The sequence below is a fragment of the Penicillium soppii genome, assembly GCF_028829465.1.
Source record: "Penicillium soppii strain IBT 18220 chromosome Unknown utg000002l, whole genome shotgun sequence".
NCBI lineage: Eukaryota > Fungi > Ascomycota > Eurotiomycetes > Eurotiales > Aspergillaceae > Penicillium > Penicillium soppii.
In genome coordinates, this window is record NW_026643232.1 from 1,797,455 (window position 1) to 1,814,669 (window position 17,215).

The 17,215-nt window shown below is 45.9% G+C and overlaps 6 protein-coding genes across 6 annotated transcripts; 3 read left to right on the top strand and 3 right to left on the bottom strand.

The window, feature by feature from the left end:
- Window positions 1–272: 272 nt before the first annotated feature.
- Window positions 273–2,020, top strand: N7529_002021 (putative amino acid permease; the record flags this gene model as incomplete). Its single annotated transcript, XM_057237552.1, has 3 exons — window positions 273–872; window positions 946–1,145; window positions 1,198–2,020. 3 exons carry the CDS (start codon window positions 273–275, stop codon window positions 2,018–2,020), a joined length of 1,623 nt encoding a protein of 540 aa, XP_057102239.1.
- Window positions 2,021–2,284: 264 nt separating this feature from the next.
- Window positions 2,285–3,769, bottom strand: N7529_002022 (uncharacterized protein; the record flags this gene model as incomplete). Its single annotated transcript, XM_057237553.1, has 4 exons — window positions 2,285–2,580; window positions 2,634–2,762; window positions 2,821–3,552; window positions 3,610–3,769. The coding sequence occupies 4 exons, from the start codon at window positions 3,767–3,769 to the stop codon at window positions 2,285–2,287; spliced, it is 1,317 nt and encodes a 438-aa protein (XP_057102240.1).
- Window positions 3,770–6,864: 3,095 nt separating this feature from the next.
- On the top strand, window positions 6,865–8,600 carry N7529_002023 (sugar porter family MFS transporter; the record flags this gene model as incomplete). The annotated part of the gene is made up of 2 exons (XM_057237554.1): window positions 6,865–7,854; window positions 7,935–8,600. 2 exons carry the CDS (start codon window positions 6,865–6,867, stop codon window positions 8,598–8,600), a joined length of 1,656 nt encoding a protein of 551 aa, XP_057102241.1.
- Window positions 8,601–9,749: 1,149 nt separating this feature from the next.
- Window positions 9,750–11,360, top strand: N7529_002024 (uncharacterized protein; the record flags this gene model as incomplete). Its single annotated transcript, XM_057237555.1, has 3 exons — window positions 9,750–10,527; window positions 10,594–10,905; window positions 10,960–11,360. The coding sequence occupies 3 exons, from the start codon at window positions 9,750–9,752 to the stop codon at window positions 11,358–11,360; spliced, it is 1,491 nt and encodes a 496-aa protein (XP_057102242.1).
- A 1,028-nt stretch (window positions 11,361–12,388) lies between these two features.
- N7529_002025 (uncharacterized protein) lies at window positions 12,389–13,577 on the bottom strand (the record flags this gene model as incomplete). Its single annotated transcript, XM_057237556.1, is given in 3 exon segments — window positions 12,389–12,970; window positions 12,990–13,325; window positions 13,374–13,577. Coding segments are annotated over 3 exon segments (1,122 nt in total), but the record flags the coding sequence as incomplete, so codon positions are not given.
- A 603-nt stretch (window positions 13,578–14,180) lies between these two features.
- On the bottom strand, window positions 14,181–14,567 carry N7529_002026 (uncharacterized protein; the record flags this gene model as incomplete). The annotated part of the gene is made up of 1 exon (XM_057237557.1): window positions 14,181–14,567. The coding sequence occupies one exon, from the start codon at window positions 14,565–14,567 to the stop codon at window positions 14,181–14,183; it is 387 nt and encodes a 128-aa protein (XP_057102244.1).
- Between the last annotated feature and the right edge of the window lie 2,648 nt (window positions 14,568–17,215).

The window sequence follows — 17,215 nt, forward strand, 5'->3', positions numbered from 1 at the left end:
GCTTCTGGAATGGGCAGTGCATAAAGTGGATTTTCTCGCGTGCATATTATCTGCTGGTCATCTTTTGGCCGTCAGTTTGTATCCACTGCATTTTCTTTTTTTTTTTTTTTCTTCTCTTTTTCTTTTGTTTTGTATTTCTATCTCGATCTATCTTTCTTTCCTTGAAACTTCTCTCTTTTCTATTCTCTAACTAACTTTGGTTACTATATAACACACAATCTGCACCGCATGCAGATCAAACACATTACAAACTAATTCCTCACTTCTGCGCGATGGCCGTTGACAATGCTGTCCGTCGCCCCTCTGGGGTCTCGGTCGAACAAGGCGTGACCAACACTAATGCTGATCGAACCCTGGAGGACATGGGTTACAAACCGGAATTGGCCCGCAATCGATCCCTCTGGCAGGTCACTTTCATGTGCTTTATTCTCTCCTCTGTTCCCTATGGCTTGTCAACTACTTTGTACTACCCACTTGCTGCTGGTGGGCCTGCCAATGTCATCTGGGGTTGGGTGATCATCTCATTCCTGATTCTCTGTGTGGCTATCTCCTTGGCGGAAATCACTTCGGTCTATCCTACAGCTGGTGGTGTCTATTACCAAACCTTCGTCCTCTCCCCACTGTGGTGTCGTCGTGTCGCATCTTGGATCTGCGGCTGGTCCTATGTGGCGGGAAACATCACGATTACCCTCGCCGTTAATTTTGGAACCGCACTCCTCTTTGTGGCTTGTTTGGATGTCTTCGAGAAATCTCCCGGTGTGGGCATCACCGATGACTTCTCCACATATCAGACCTTCCTGATTTTCTTGGCGATCACCCTGCTGACCCACGCCATTTCGGCGTTCGGAAATAAATGGCTGCCATGGTTGGAGGTATGTATTCTCTCTCACGTGCTTATTCACCCCATGGGGTAATAGTAATAATTACTGACGACTTCGATTTTAGACCTTTGCTATTTTCTGGACAATGGCTGGTCTGCTTGCCATCATTGTCTGTCTGTTGGCGATTGCGAAACAAGGTCGCCACGACGCTGCCTGGGTATTTGGTCACTTTGAGCCTCAGGCAGGATGGCCTGCAGGATGGTCGTTCTTTATCGGTCTCTTACAGGCTGCTTACGCAACTTCGGCGACTGGCATGATTGTTTCGTGAGTATCAATTTATCCATTTCCACTCGACGATTCAGCTAACCGAATCCAGCCTTTGTGAGGAGGTTCAAGAACCCGCTGTCATGGTCCCCAAAGCCATGGTGGGAACTATCGTCATCAACTTTGTCGCCGGTCTTCTCTTCTTGATCCCCGTGTGCTTCGTCCTTCCCGATCTGACTTACCTGGTGAACCTGGCCTCCGGTCAGCCAACCCCCGCCATTTTCAAGGCCGCTATTGGCAACTCGGCTGGTGCATTCTGTCTATTGATCCCATTGCTTGTACTGGGACTTATCTGCGGTGTTGGTTGCGTGACTGCCACCTCCCGCTGCACCTGGGCTTTTGCGCGCGATGGCGGTATCCCCGGCTCAGGCTGGTGGAGCACTGTGCACAAGACCCTCGACATTCCTTTCAATGCCTTGGTCTTGGGTATGGTTGTGGAGATCATTCTGGGTGTGATCTACTTTGGTTCTACTGCTGCTTACAACGCTTTCTCCGGTGTTGGTGTCATTTTCTTGACCACCAGCTATGCCTGTCCAGTCGCCGTCTCTCTGATCTTCCGTGGTCGAGAGGACATCAAGAATGGCAGCTTCAACTTCGGTGTTTTCGGCTTGATTGCTAACGTCATTGCTCTCGGCTGGAGTATTCTTGCTATTCCTCTTTTCTGTATGCCAACCCTCATGACCGTCACCAAGGAGAGCATGAACTATGCCTCTGTGGTGTTTGCTGGATTCATTGCCATCGCCGCAATTTGGTACGGAGTCTGGGGCTATCACAACTACCGTGGCCCCCCAACCGATGCCGTGGAGCGAGATGAGTCTTCATCCCCCTCACCTATGTCCTACGGCGAAATTCCTAAGAAAGTCCCAACCAATTGAGCTTGACTTGCGACCGTGGAATTTCTCTTGAAATATCGGATTGTACCATTCCCACTTGTTATCATATCTAGCCCATTGCGTCCTCAAAGGCCAATAGTGCGCACTTGCATGTATATAAGCATAATACCCCAACAAAATATTCATCTTTGCGTTCCGAGCATCTACTTTCGGTGTTTGCGGGACATGTTATCACTTATATGCGAATCTTTGTTCCTTTGGGGGCAGTAGCAAACTCCAGGAGTCTACAGCCACTATCTAAAGTGCCTAAGAGTTGATAGCTGCGACATGATCTGTGACTAAACAGGTAAAATCGCTGGTCCCATAATAGAATGTGTTTCCATCATCAGGGGATTGTCCATAGCTCAGTGTATCACCATATTGCCAGTAGAGATCAGCCGCAATACCGTTTGTACCCAGTGCTGTCTTCTGCCATGGGGCTTCAATGGTGCAGTGATCCGAAGTTACACCGTATTCTTCAAACAGGCAAGGCTTGCCAGCTGCTGCACATGCGGCACCGTGGGAGGTGATCCACCCGTTGCCCCAATCGTTTGTAGTTCCCCCTGTATAGAATGGATTAGCAATGTCAAGGATTGGAGTAGCACAGTGTACATACAGCTTGATGGGTAAAGGTGGAACGTAGCAAAATCGATTGTATCAATGCTTAGGTTCATTGTGAAATTCAGGCCCTCTCCATAGGTGTATGGATAGCTGCCATCCGAGCCGGTGCTCAGTCCAAAGCCCTCTAGAAATGCATAGTTAGTAAGCGAGTCATTCGGCGTAAGCTCTATAGGATTGAATACCATCACCAATGGCGACCATATGCTTCGAGTCCAGGGACTTGATATAAGCACTTGTTGTCTTGATCCAATTGTAAAGAACCGAAGTGTCGCATCCATTGCAGCGTGGCTCATTGGCCAGTTCCCAGGCAAAGATAGCCGGCGAATCTTTGTATCGGGAGACGACAGCCTTGACGTAAGCTTGATAAGCCGTCTGGGCGGCAGTGTTTGTGTACCAGCTCGTTTGGCTGCCACCGAACGCCGTGACATAGGCAGCCATGCCACCATAATCCGACCAGTTATTGACAAAGTTGATAATGAGCTTGACGTTGCGGGCTTGAGCAGAGGCAACCACATAGTCCAAGCGCTGTAGACCATCCGCTCCAGTATTGATGGTAGCTGTTCCATCCTTGAGCAGATGATAATAGACAGTTCCGGAGGATGGAACCGCGTTGACATCATTAAATCCCCAAACTCGGAGAATCCGGAGTCCAGATTCTTCCAAATGATCAAACACCAGATCCACATCGGCATTGTTCGTAAGGAATCCGATCCAGTATGAGTTGGAGCCGGCGAAATAGCTCGTCTTTCCGTCAATCTCAAACTTGAGTCCATTCGTAGTAGGGAAGCCCGTTCCACTGGCACTGGCGGTCGTGGTGGTGGTCGTTACCTTTGCCGTTGTTGTTGAAGTGGTGGTTTTGACGCTAGTTGTCGAGGTCGAAGATTTTGTTGTCAATGTGGTGCCAACGGCAGAGGCTGGGGCAGATACTGTCAATAGGTGGAAAGCACTTCATGGATCACATGTCAACTTACAAGTCAAGCACTGACTATACCAGTCATTTTGGTATTGGCATGTCCAGCCTGACACGCATGTGGTAGAGCCGGAATAGCCAACTCCACCACATTGGCCGTAAGCGCCGACTTGAGCAGCGGCCAAATTGACCAGTGCCAGGAGTGCTACCTTTTTCAACATCGCTCTGGATTTGCCGTGACTCTTTGTTTATGGCTCATGGTGCTTGGGGATGTTGGTATATATACTAACAACAGGAACCAACATCAAGGACAGCAAAATCAAGAACGGGAACGCTCCGCATTCGATCGGGAAACTGTAATCATTCTGTTGAACCAAAACAATCAGGCCATAGGTTGCTCTGCTCTTGTGAGGCTCACCCTCACCAGCCCTCCGTGCTGTATGGGGAATAAAGTGGAGGTAGCCCATTGACTCGGAAGTGAAAGAGCCGGGATCCATCCGCGCAGCCAGTGTAATTGGCATCAGGAACTCGAAAGAAATGAAGAAAAGTGTGAATAAATGTAAAACGCGGGGAAACCAAGTAGATTTTGAGATGCGGAGCACTTGGCAGCCACCCGTAGACGCTTGTCTGAATTTGTCAAGGCGTTGCAGCCGCTATAAATGGGCAACGAGAGATATTTTATCGATTTGTATCAGTAATATGGAAATCGGCTGGTGAAACCGAATCCCAAAATTGCTTGTTAAAATGAATAAAATTTTGATTGTAAACTATCTAGGTATACCGTACACAAGTGGCCGATCTCATAAGCGGGTGGAAGATCAGAGCTTCTTTACCGCACCGCAGCCCTGGAATGTGTGAACCTCCTCGTTTTCCATTCTTATTTCGATTGAATTGGTTATTGTGTATGGAAATCGCTTTTTCGTTTCATTTTCTATACGGTTCATGATTCTCAGACTATCGACCTTATTTGATATGAACCCTTTATGATGTGAACTCACTATGTGGGTGAGATAGTGGATGAAGAAATGATATGATATTTTGAGATCTCCGAGGAAGAAAGTTCGCTATCTATAGCTATGGAGGTGGGACGAACAATGGATAAGCAAACAAGCAAACGCTGTGACTTCTACCGCTTCTCCCAAACACAAACAAAACTCATGTCTATCTTACTGCGGTGTTTTGTATAACTACCATTGCAAGCCCTACCCAATCGGACGACGAACTTACCATCGAAGGTTTTACGGCAATAGTAAATCATTTCTAATGCCATCTGCGCGGAAATTTCAGTCATAGACGCGAACTAGATAATGATAGTGAACTAGAAGCACGTCGCTTCGAGAACAAGGCACAAGTTTTACCGGCCACAATCAACCGATGAATGGTTCAGTCCATGGAAGGGATTCCTCAGTCATTATTGCACGTTGCGGACCTCCCGAGGACAAAGTCGATCGATTGGTCTAGATTGAGCGTACCATTTCCTACGTGGTCATGGGTTTAACGACAAGATGCGTAACTTTGTTTGGTCTCCGCCTGTTCCCTTTCAATGGCTCCGTCAATCAGCGGAGCGGGTTTCCTAGCCGAGATTCGCCCCGACTTGGCACGGGGAACATCTCACCACAAGGGATACCGGATTAAGTCAAGGCGGATCAACCGGCATGGGGGCGGAATAGTGCTATTCCGTCTCTCTGAGGCGTAGCGAGAAGGGATGACGAAGTAACAGACCAAAGACAAAAAGTATTGGAAGTTTGGAGTTTCAGATGCTTGATACTTGATTGGTGAGTATATTCTCTGAGGTTCCAAGGTTTGAGTTCGTTAAATGGTTGAATTTTTTCACTTTTGGCTAATGCGACTAGTAATTGATAGAGCGGGACAGACGCTGCAAAAACTATGGAGTAAACACGTTTTTATCACACGTTGCAGGGGAAAATCCACTCAAAACTCTGCTAATTACCCGGTCAATTAATTACCTAAGGGATATTGGGTCTTGTAGGTCTATCCCAAGTCTGGGGGGTTACATTAAGACATTCAGGGGTATTACGAACCCTTAGGACTTCTCCCTACATAGCTATACGTTATGTAGTGCACAAAAATCCGGTGAAAGCCTGGAAAAGCATGGAAATTAATAGAACATAAGTTTGGCAATATTAGAATCCTACAAATGGATGTTTTGAATAAAATTAACACGAAGTGAAAAAAAAATCCTCAAATGACGTAGGAGACGGGTGTGGCGCGCCACTGACGAAGAACTCGGCATCGGAATCAAATTTATACCAAGTAGGATGCCGATATTTTGCGGGATTATCTTCGGGTTTGGGTATCAGTAGTTGGGAGATTTTATTCATTTAGCGGGTCATCATACAGTAGTGTAAAGTGTCTTCCAATTGTAGAGATCATATCTAAAAGTTCAACATTATACATGCATGAAGGGTTTCACCCCCAGACTCCGCATTTCCCCTCGAAAAAAATACCTCCTTCCTGGTTTAGAGATATCATTGCTGGGGATGTTTTCACCGGGACACCGATCGGGTATGACCTGATTTGAGTCCGGAGAGAAACCGGAGAAGATGCCTGGGGTCGGAATGCTCGGGATTTCGCTGACACATGGCCCACTACACCTGGGCATTTTCTCCAGACTTCTAGAAAGATTTATCCGAGTTGTCCCTCAGTACAGTTTGTTACGTTGAGAGGCCACGAAACGGAACGGACTCATGAAATACAACCCATAGTTAGATCTACGTCTCGGAGCCGAGAAAATGTTTACATCTTTCAATCCCGAAGATTAGCCATGTAGACCTCTGACATGGCCGGTTCAATTCGCCACTATTCGCCCGACCCTGTCCTGTCCGGACATTCGGCTATCCGCTAGATTGGCGAACCACAGCCGATGTCCACTTGGAACATGCCGTGTATGGTTGCTGCTGGTGGAGTTGTATCGGGCCGTGCGAGAGTCGGCTTCGTCCGGCTTCTTGTTGGTTGTCTTTCTTTGTACGCACAGGATGCGAACATCGTCATCTCGCACGACTCGTCTCTCCACAATCTTCTCCCCACTTTGTCTCCAATGAATATAGGTTTTTATTTTTTACTTTTCTCTTTTTCGTAGCAAGATTTTTTTTTCTCATCTGGCCTCGAATTACAAAAAGGCCTCTACTCCCCCATGTTCCCCAGTGTTTTTTTTTTGTTCCCCATGGGCTTGTTTCCCTCTTTCACTTCATTCTTATATTATTTCTTCTGAGCTGGTCCTCAAGTTCTTCTTCTACTTCTACACATAGCTTGAGACCTTAGGACAAGTAGCCAGAACCAATTTACAACCTCCATTATGGGTTTCGAAACCTCTGCCCAACATGGGGAGTCCATTACCCCAGCCCAGCAGCCCGGCGTTCTCCAGCCCTCCTACGAAAGCACCCCCGAGCAGAAGCCCATGCGACCTGCTGGTGTTGATACCCCAATTCCTCGGATCACCTTGCGGTCCTTGGTGATGGCCCTCTTTGTTTCCATGGGTGGTCTGCTCTTCGGATATGATACTGGTCAAATTTCCGGATTCCAAGAGATGAGCAACTACCTGGAGCGGTACGGTGAGCTCAATTCAGACGGTTCTTATCAGTTCAGTACCGTGCGATCTGGTCTCATTGTTGGTTTGCTCTCCATCGGTACTTTGATCGGTGCCTTGGTTGGAGCTCCTGTCGCGGATTATCTGGGCCGCAAGTGGTCCATCACCCTTTGGTGCATGATCCTCAATGTTGGTTTGATTGTTCAAATTTCTTCTCCCTCCGGACACTGGTATCAAATGGTCATTGGCCGTTGGGTCACCGGTCTCGGTGTCGGTGGCTGCTCGCTGCTTGTGCCCATGTACCAGGGTGAAAGTGCCCCTCGTCACATCCGTGGTGCTATGATCAGTTGCTACCAGCTGTTTGTCACCCTCGGTATCTTCCTGGCCTACTGTATCAACCTAGGTACTCACCACATGGACGGCACTGGCCAATGGCGCATCACTCTTGGTCTAACCTTCCTCTTCGCTCTGGTCCTTGGTGGTGGTATGGCGTTCTTCCCCGAAAGCCCTCGCTATGAGTTCCGTCACGGAAAGGCCGAGAGTGCCCAGCGTACCTTGGCCAAGCTCTATGGTATTCCAGAGAACCACGTCCGCATTTTGGAAGAGATGGATGAGATCCGTGAGCAATTTGAAGCCGAGTCCGACGACCAGAAGTGGCACGAATTCCTCACTGCGCCTCGCATGTTCTATCGAATCGTTCTGGGCATGGTCTTGCAGTCGCTTCAGCAGCTCTCCGGTGCTAACTACTTTTTCTACTATGTAAGTTTTCATGAACCATGCGTCTTTCGTCGCTTTCCTTCCAAAATGATTATCAGCTAATTGAACCTTTTCTGCAATAGGGTACTACCATCTTCGAAGGTGCTGGCATCTCGGATAGCTTTATCACCCAGTGTATCCTCGGTGCTGTAAACTTTGGCACTACATTTGGTGGTTTGTATGTCGTGGAGAACTTCGGCCGTCGCAAGTCGCTCATCTTCGGAGCCCTCTGGATGTTTGTTATGTTCATGATCTTCTCATCCATCGGACACTTCGTTCTGGATGTCAACGAGCCCACAAACACTCCCAAAGCTGGCAAGGGCATGATTGTGGTGGCGTGTTTGTTCATTGCCGCGTATGCTATGACCTGGGGTCCCATGGTCTGGGCTATCGTCGCCGAGCTTTTCCCATCCAAGTACCGCGCCAAGGGTATGGCTCTTGCAACCGCAACCAACTGGTTGTGGAACTTCCTTATCAGTTTCTTCACCACTTTCATCACCAACGATATTGACTTTGCTTACGGTTACGTCTTCGCTGGCTGCCTGTTTGTCGGTGTTGGCATTGTCTACTTCTTCGTCATTGAAGGCAAGGGTCGCACTCTGGAGGAGCTGGATTGGATGTATGTCAACAAGGTTGTTCCATGGAAGAGCAGCGGCTTCGAAATCCCGGAGCGCCACCAGGATTGGATTGCGGAGGAGAATCCTTACGGTCGCAAGTCAAACCGTGCCTCTCACACTGAGAACGCATAAGTGAACAATCCTTGTGTTCAAAGTTTCTTGGTAATTTTTTCCATTCCACCAATGGGGCTGCATGTTAGATTCGCATTGGTCGTAATGCATGTTTGCACGATACGATTTCATTTTGGGCCTGGAGTACTGAGTGGCTTTTTTGTGCGCATTTCTTTTCTTTGTATATTTATGGGACTATCTTATACCCCTTGCATTTATAGAACACATACAAATGTCTTATTACCATTGCAAATGTCCAAGCTAACGGAGAAGCTGTAGAATCAAGTACACAGAACTGCTATACTTCACGTAGGAATCCTGGCGACAATCGTACAGTGACGCAGCAAATGTTTTAACACCCCTCTGAATTGTTAGATTCTGCCGGTCAAAATTTCGTATTTTTCAACACCCTTTGACTTGTTTCTTAATGAAACACTTGACCTTTGTATATTGAATTGAATTATATCTTCTATGAAAAGCACCTACTGAAACAAGAAGTTTGAAAAGATATCATAAACTTGCTCTTCGGTTTACAATAGGCGGTCTCAAAAGCGGTCTGTCCAAGGGTGTTAAAACATTTGCTGTGTCACTGTAAATGTTGCTTTACAGTTTCACTCACCGCCTCGAAGTTTCAGCAGTACCGTCATCGCTATAGTACAGTGATATTACATGTAACCATCCAGAATTGTTTTGTAGACCTGGCGATCTAGCAAGATTTGTCGGGTGAATTTCCAGAAAATATCCACTGTTTATTTGTAATTCCTTAGTCATGTTAGAAACCCCTAGTTATAAATTGCCAGAATCAGGGCCAATAAAACACAGGGCATTCATACATTCTGATTGGCCTGGGCTAGATAGCAAGTGACAAGATCGCCTCCCGTCAGTCACGTTTTGCTTCTTTCTTCTCATTCTTTCCGCATGCGGCGCAGCCCTCGTCTTCGCTCGCCTGTCATAATATAGATAGCTGTGCGTATGCTGTAAAGAGCTCACCCCGGTAGGCAAAGTTGCTTCTCTATCTTCATGGCTTGTGTCAAATTATACGACTTTCATTCGTTCCCGAGCTCCATCAAAAAATGTGTTCTACCAATAAGCTGACCAGATGCTCCAGGTTTGTGATTGCTTGCTTAGTATGACCCAGAGCCCCTATCACTTGCACATTCTGGAAACAAGATGGTCTTCGTACCATCAGATGTAATTTATATTATCATCACGATCATAAGAGACACCCCACCCCCGAAGAAAAAACGCATCGTGTGTAGGAACGACGAGCGTGCTAAGCTAGCCCCATACGCAACCGTCTCTCGCCAGTGGCAGGCGGTTGTGGAGCACATAATCTGGCAGCGACAGCTGCGTATTAATCGCGCTGGTGATTGGCTTGCACGGCTGAAGGCGTTTACATCTGGGACCCCGGACCGGCGCGCGAGAGTAGGTTATATTCGACGCCTTCTCTGGGAGCCCGAGATTAATCGGGACCATCTTCACGATAAGGCGGTCGCAGATGGAGTGGACAATGCAAAAATGTTTTGTGAGCGGCATGATCGGCAATGTCAAGCCTCCTTGCGAAATCTATTTGAGCTTCTCCATACGTGGAATGATCGCCAAGCTAATATCGAATTGTCGCTTTGGTTCTATGATGAAATTTACGCTCGGGTGGGGGACGACGTTATGAATATCACGCAAGAACAATGGGAGTCTCTAGATCACTACCAGCTGTGGAAAACAGGTAACGCCATACATCAGGTGTACCTGACTGCAGAGGATATTCAGAAGCTACCTCCTTTGCCACAAGTCACAAGTCTGATATTGCACGATATTAACTATACCACTCTTCGACCGTTATCATTTTTCCACATTCTTGGTCGCTTACCCCATGTTGGGCAAATTTTCGGCGGAGAGGGAGGATCCCTTCAGCCTGAAGCACTACGGGGTTTGACTGATCAGCGACAAGGTACGGTAATTTGTGTCTGTCATGTTGCTATTATAGATATTGTGAACCACGACTTACGCCGAACAGAGGTTGCCGATCATCTTCTAATTCTTCCGGAATCAGCGGAGACGTTCACCTTCGCGATTACAGGCCACCGCGAACTCTCATTAAACCCCGCTCGTGATGCCGCTAACTATCTGTCACCTCGAGGCTTAGACGAATTCTCTATCTCCTGTCGCTCTCTTAGTCTGAGACTCCGAGAACTACGCCTCGAAAACGTCAGAGTCAGCAAAGCGTTGTTTTGGCCCACGATAGAAGAGAAGGTCGACCCGACGTGTCTTGCCTGGCCAAAATTGGAGATTCTGGAAGTTCTAGAGGTCCCGCCGTATACACCCGACGGTATGTCCCTTTGGGGTAGTAACCTAAAGCATTATTATTGACCTGATATACAAGGTAAATGGATACTCGACAACGATCCTGAAGCAGATTGGGAAGGAGAGCTGGATGATGATGCGTATTATGGATGGGAATACGATCTCGATTGGTATGCCAGGCGCGGCATCCTCAAGAGCGACCCAGTCAACCAACTCTATGAGTCCATTGGTCTCGCGGCGCAGCGAATGCCGCGATTGCGGAGCTTGAAGCACTCATTCCGAGGTGCAGTTGGCGAAAGTGGCAGCTATGAGTGGTTGCGCTTCAAGAGAGATCTCTCCACCGGCATGGTTACGCTGCAGGTCGAAACAGAATGGGGTTTGAAATTGGAAGAGAAAGTCATATGTGCCTGGGGATTGAAAGATGAGAAAGCGAAGGAGTTTCGCGAGAAATGGACTGTCTCGCTTGAAAGGTGGCCTTGATCGAATTCTCTGTACAAATTAGTATTCAGATAACCTCAGATCACGGGCAAGGACAGTGCGGAAGAGTCGTAATGAATGCCTGGGTATAGAAGGAATGGTACGAGGTAGCATGCGTATAGTAGTTTCGTGTGAAAACATATTATCTGACGTCTGACGCCTGTATTGTCATACTATTGCTATCTTAAGCGGAGAATTTCGCCCCCACAGTGAGAATATGCGAGCTGAACAAAATGACAAGATGCTATCGGTATAAGGCAGGTTAGCAGAGAAAGAAAAAGTTGTGAGAACCAACGAATGTTAGTGGAGAAAAACCGATATCTGTGGAAATCGAAGGTCCATGAGAGTTGTCTTGCCATAACACCACCCTTTCAAGCAAGGGGCAACGAAGGACTGGCACGAGAAGATTATGTATTCTTTCATTCCTTAGCTTCAGAAATGTCAAGGTGCCGCACTTCCTAAATCAAGTAGTACAACGTACAAAGTCAATCTTCGATCCTCCTGTATAATCCTAAATAAGGTCAATCAAGAAGCTGTTCGATACTTTGGGGGCTCGACGAAACATAAATAATGTTATGGAAGCCAAAAAATCTTTAGCTCGCCAGAAAACCATTCATTCCGTTTACATACAGATGGGTCTTTTTTCCTCTACAAAACGTCCAGCAATCCTATTTCACCGGCAACTGTTATTCTCAGACGCCTGTTGGCCATCCAAAAGATTAGGATTTGCAATCCGACCAAAATCAACCCTGAAAGGACCAAAGCTATCATTATTAACAACCCCCGAGGGTAGCTGCGCAATAAAATAGTCATTAGTATTAAAGTGCTCTATTTCGATGGAAGATGACGTACAATACAGCAGATTCGTCGCCTCGGAAGATCTGAGTCCCCGCCATCAGACCAGCTGTAGCGGCCATGACAACTTTTTGGTGTTAGTCAAGCGTTGGTTCATGGAGATCAAGAAAGAGCCTTACACATTCTATGTATGGATAACATGGTCAGCTTTGTAGAATCCGAATTCACGAAAGTACTTACGCAACACTTATGCTTCTCTCTTCGGGGGTCTTGCAGTTTATTTGGATCCAAGCATTGTGAATTGGATGATATCCCACGGCGAAGGCATTCACCGCGGTCCATAGTCCAAATTTACCCCATTTTCCAACATAATTTTGGAAAACTCTTAATATAACCAATGTGATCAAATAAAATGAAATGGCCACCATCACAGTAAAACCTCTTCTCTTTGACCTATCACTCATCCATGCAAAAAGCAAAATCACTGGGATAGTAAGCAAACTCCCTATTGCGGCAAGTGAATTTGCTTCAATGTGGGAGAAGCCCAATTGTACAAAAATGCTCGGAGTGTATGTGGTCAGTGGACTCCATGTGGAGAAAACGCACCCCGTTGCGATGAAATGCGGTAATCTTTTTGTGTTGGTCAATGTCTGCCACACCAAGCGTGGCGATATGTGAAGTTTGGAAGGTGCGGCCAAAGTTCTATTTGAGTCGCGGGGTACTTCGCTGTCTGAAAGTAGACTATCTCCTATTTCTTCAGGTAGGCAAAAGAAAATCATTATGGAGACCGTAATGGAAAAGATACCTTCGACTAGCATCTGTCAATAAAAGCTTGACGTTTGCGTGAATGCGTTGAATCATACCAAGGAATATCCATTGCCAGCCAAACAGGCCACCCTTTCCCTCCAGCTTCAACAGAGCAGCTCCAAGCAATGGAGAGATAGCGGTCCCGCCAAACATGCCAAAGAAAAATATGGCGATTCTTTTGGTCAATTCTGCTGCAGTATACCATGTTGACAGTGTGTACATCGCTCCTGGGATATACCCAGCTTCGGTAAGACCCAAGATAGATCTAGTAAGCAAAAATCCTGCTTCGTTGCGCACAAATATTTGTAAACATGCAACAACTCCAAAAATGCAAACTTGTGCGCTGATCCATTGACGAGGACCAATCTTACTTTTTTAGTCCCATTAATAACATAGATCGATGATAACGCATACCTTGTGTAAGATAATATTTGATGGTATCTCAAGTAGAATCACACCCAAGAACATCAGCTGGTTTCCAATGTTGATGATATCTTGGTCGACTGAAATGATTTTTGCAAAGTTTCCCGTTAATGCACTCGCGATGTTGGTTCTGTCCAACTGGTAAACAGCGAACCCGACCAGTAAGAGGGGTAGAACTCGCCGGTCGGCTCTAGGGACTTGTCAGCTTGCTGCTTCTCTTGAAAGCGGCCATATTGTTTTGAGCAGATTTGTACATTTTTGTCTTGCGATTGAGGTATTCATTATCAAAATCGTTGATTTTGGTTCCCCCGCCATTTTTGAGATCTTTGAGTTCAATCATCGTAACATGTAACGCCATAAGCGCGAAAAAATATTCCAAATCTAGCAAAATTATGTTGAAAGAGAAACTATTTTTGAAATGGAAAATAATACAATGTATATTCAAGAAGACCAGGGGACCTTGGAGGTTACTTCAAAAGTCGAAACCTTGGTGGTGAGAAGACATTTTTCGTCATGTCAATCAATATCCATGGGTTATATGTACGAATTAGACTACAATATCGATATAACTATACCATTATCTTTATATTCCCTAAATCTGAAAGCTCAAAAAACTATCTTAACATTCTCATTATGAGCAATTGCACATTCATTCATCCCTCTTAATACCCTCAATTTGCGGGCCACAGAAACGATGGCGAAGACAGTGAACTGCGGTTGCAGTTGATGCCAGTTCAACTTCGCTGCAGCATATCACAGGCGGAGCTGGAATATGTATCGTATCTTGACAAGAATGGTTCAAACATGGCAACGGATCTTGGCATTGTTGAGGTTGATTGGAATAGCTGTGTTGGGGTTTCCATCAAGATCCGCATATGTTTGCTGGGCAGTCAAAGTACCAATCGTAGCACCATTGTTGATAATGACGCAGTTGATAGATTGGGGAAAGAACGTCAGCTGGGCAGCGGTCGCCTTCACAGTGCCTCCTGCTCCAACAGAGGTACTACCGAAGAGAGAGCTGATACTCTTATCGGTATTGTCAGCAGAGAAAGCAGCGTTGGCATAGGCTCCAGTCTGATCGTTGGAAAGCGCAACGGTGACTGTGTTAGACTGGCGGACCTCGAGAGGTGTAGCAGCGACAGTGATCGCTAGAATAGAAATGATGGAAGCGATGGTGAACTTCATTTTGAGACTGGGTAGCAGGAATTGCAAAGTGCAATAAGAAAATTATGAGGTGGGTTTTGGATGATTTCGAAGAACTGTGGTGGTTTGAAATGTTGATCTGAAGAAAAGATAGGACAGTCGATAGGAGACATGCTGTTTTATACCTTTTTCGATGAGACAGTCAACTGTGATCCAGATTGCGTCGTCTTCTTTTTTTTCCCTATTATTAGAGATGTAGTACTGATGCAATTCGTATAATCTGATCTTGGCTTACTAGGCTATACCTCTGATCACAGAAATTGAAGCACAGCCCTTCGTATAAAGGTCAGACGAGGTTTCAAATCAAGGCCATCCAAATCGTGGAAGTACGTGAGATTCACGCTCTACATGATCACGACACTTGTCTTAAACTTTGATCTCGGAAACTTCGTTCGGAAGATCAACTGTGCTGTGGTGAAGACAAGTGTATTGAAGAACAGAAATTGGATCAGTCAGATCACCAATCAATACTGAGCAGTTAGATAGAGAAATGAATGAAGTATTCCAACTATTGCCATTGTACTCTCTATACTTTGCTAGTATTACCTCAATCCTCGAAGCTTTCAGGGCTTCAAAGAATTAGGCATCCCATGTCTTCCCGCTGATTCAATTCTCAGACCGTATTGCTTCCCTGCACCTAAATGTAATTTTAGCTGCCTGCTTGAATTTAGCGTTTCCATATTTCTTACCTCGAAAGACAAGGGCAACAATTTCATCTTTTGAGTACTCCCCCAAGTCATTCAAAGGTGACAGAAACCTTACCCGCCTTTTCACAGGTAATTATCTAGCTTTTAATTATGTAGCTAGTCGCAAGGACCTTGTTCGAATGCATTGATTTCAACCTCGAAGTTGATTTTCCACGCTCTTTATGATCCACACATCTGGAGAAAACCTTGCCATCATGGAATTCTCCAAGAAGTAGACTTTGTCGCCACGCGACCTGTGTGTTAAATTCCGGGGCTGAATCCAGGAAGACCGCGGCGAGCAAGTTGAATCTGGAGGCCCGAAGGTGGGGACCTATCCCGTTTCAGCAAATACGAAGAGGCGCTTTCATATATATAATCGCATTAGGCGGGCCTCGCTGTTGACCCCGTATTCCATTCCCCACATCTTCCAATGTCTCACCATGTCATAGGCAGAATAATGCGCATAGAATGACACATTTCAGCAGACCTATGATGAAAATGAAATAGTCAGATCTAGATTTACCGTATTCAATAGATTTTCCTACAAGTTTTTTCTACATCTGATCTCCATATCACCCGTCGCAGTTTGATCTCAAGTCTTGTCTTAAAACAGTTCACTTTGAATACCCATATTCGGGTGCTTATAAGGAACTGTTCGCAACAAACTGGTCTTTGGTTCACAGACAAAGAGCGATCGAAAGATTCCAAACTCAGCACTTAGCTGGCATAATAAAGGAATAGCTAATATCTTGCGGATCTATATAAGTGAATATATAGTGCTTATATAAGCAGTATACCATATATGCTGGAACAAGAATTTAGTTCCAAGGTATGGGAGGAGTGAGGTACAAGGCCCCAGGGTACATACAGCCTAAGCAACAAAGGGGAAGAAAGAGTATTTTCCTACCTACTTACTCGATTTCCTCTGCCACTTCTTAGCCTTCCCTTCCGTTTTAGTGCTCAGACCTGACCGCTTTTTGCTCACTGCGTAGATCTGAGCATGCCTCTGAGCGGTCTGATTGGATCACAAACCATTACATAAGCATATAGTCTGACTCTCTGAACATCACCTGATACTCTTCTGAGCGCCCTAATTCGCTCTCTGAGTCTGAGATGATGTAGGGGTAAGCGGCCTTAGTAAGCTACATTAATAAAATACACTGAGCTAGTTCTATCACGTGCACCTATCCACTTTTAGATAGCTCCTATCGTCCTATCAGAAAAAGGCTAGCATTAATAATGTGTAATCTTTGATCCTAGTTGTCACGAAGATTTCACGATCATAGATCTGGAACCGGTTCTGCCGTCTCCCACCGCCCTTCGTAAAACGAGGTTTGCATTGTTTGTTTGATCTATGCCTCAGGCATCACTACTTTAATTGTTTCACTGCGTTGTTTCTTTCTTCTTCTTCTTTCTTTCTCCATGTTTAGCATTCTAGTTGAATGCACCCTTTTTCATCAAGACTTGGCTCGTAACACTAGTAAACTTACTGCACTTACTTACGTTGTAATGGAGCTTACTACTTAGCTATCTAATCAGCACTATAATTCTAAACTCGATACTGAGCTGGGCAACTATCTTGTTAAGGGGGGCCGCCCCTAGAACTCCTAATATAGTATAGCTAGACTTTCGTTTTTTTCCTCGACTCCCGATTCCGTGAACCTCCTTTTTAGTTGCTCGTGAAGAAGAAATTAGATTTCAAAATGCGATATACCTAGGAGGGCTGATGTCAATGTAAGACCCCGTTACGAGGGTCTTAGGACTTAGGTGGATTCGGGCAATAGAATGGAGAAAGCAGTAGACAGGTTCAATGCTGAACTAATCGCTGGAGTCCAAGACTCTAGCCTCTGAACTGTTTATATACAAATGTGGGGTCATGTGAGGTCATGAGCCCTCGCATTGCGGGTCTCAGCCCTGGGTCCAGTTCGCAGGTGCGAACTGGCC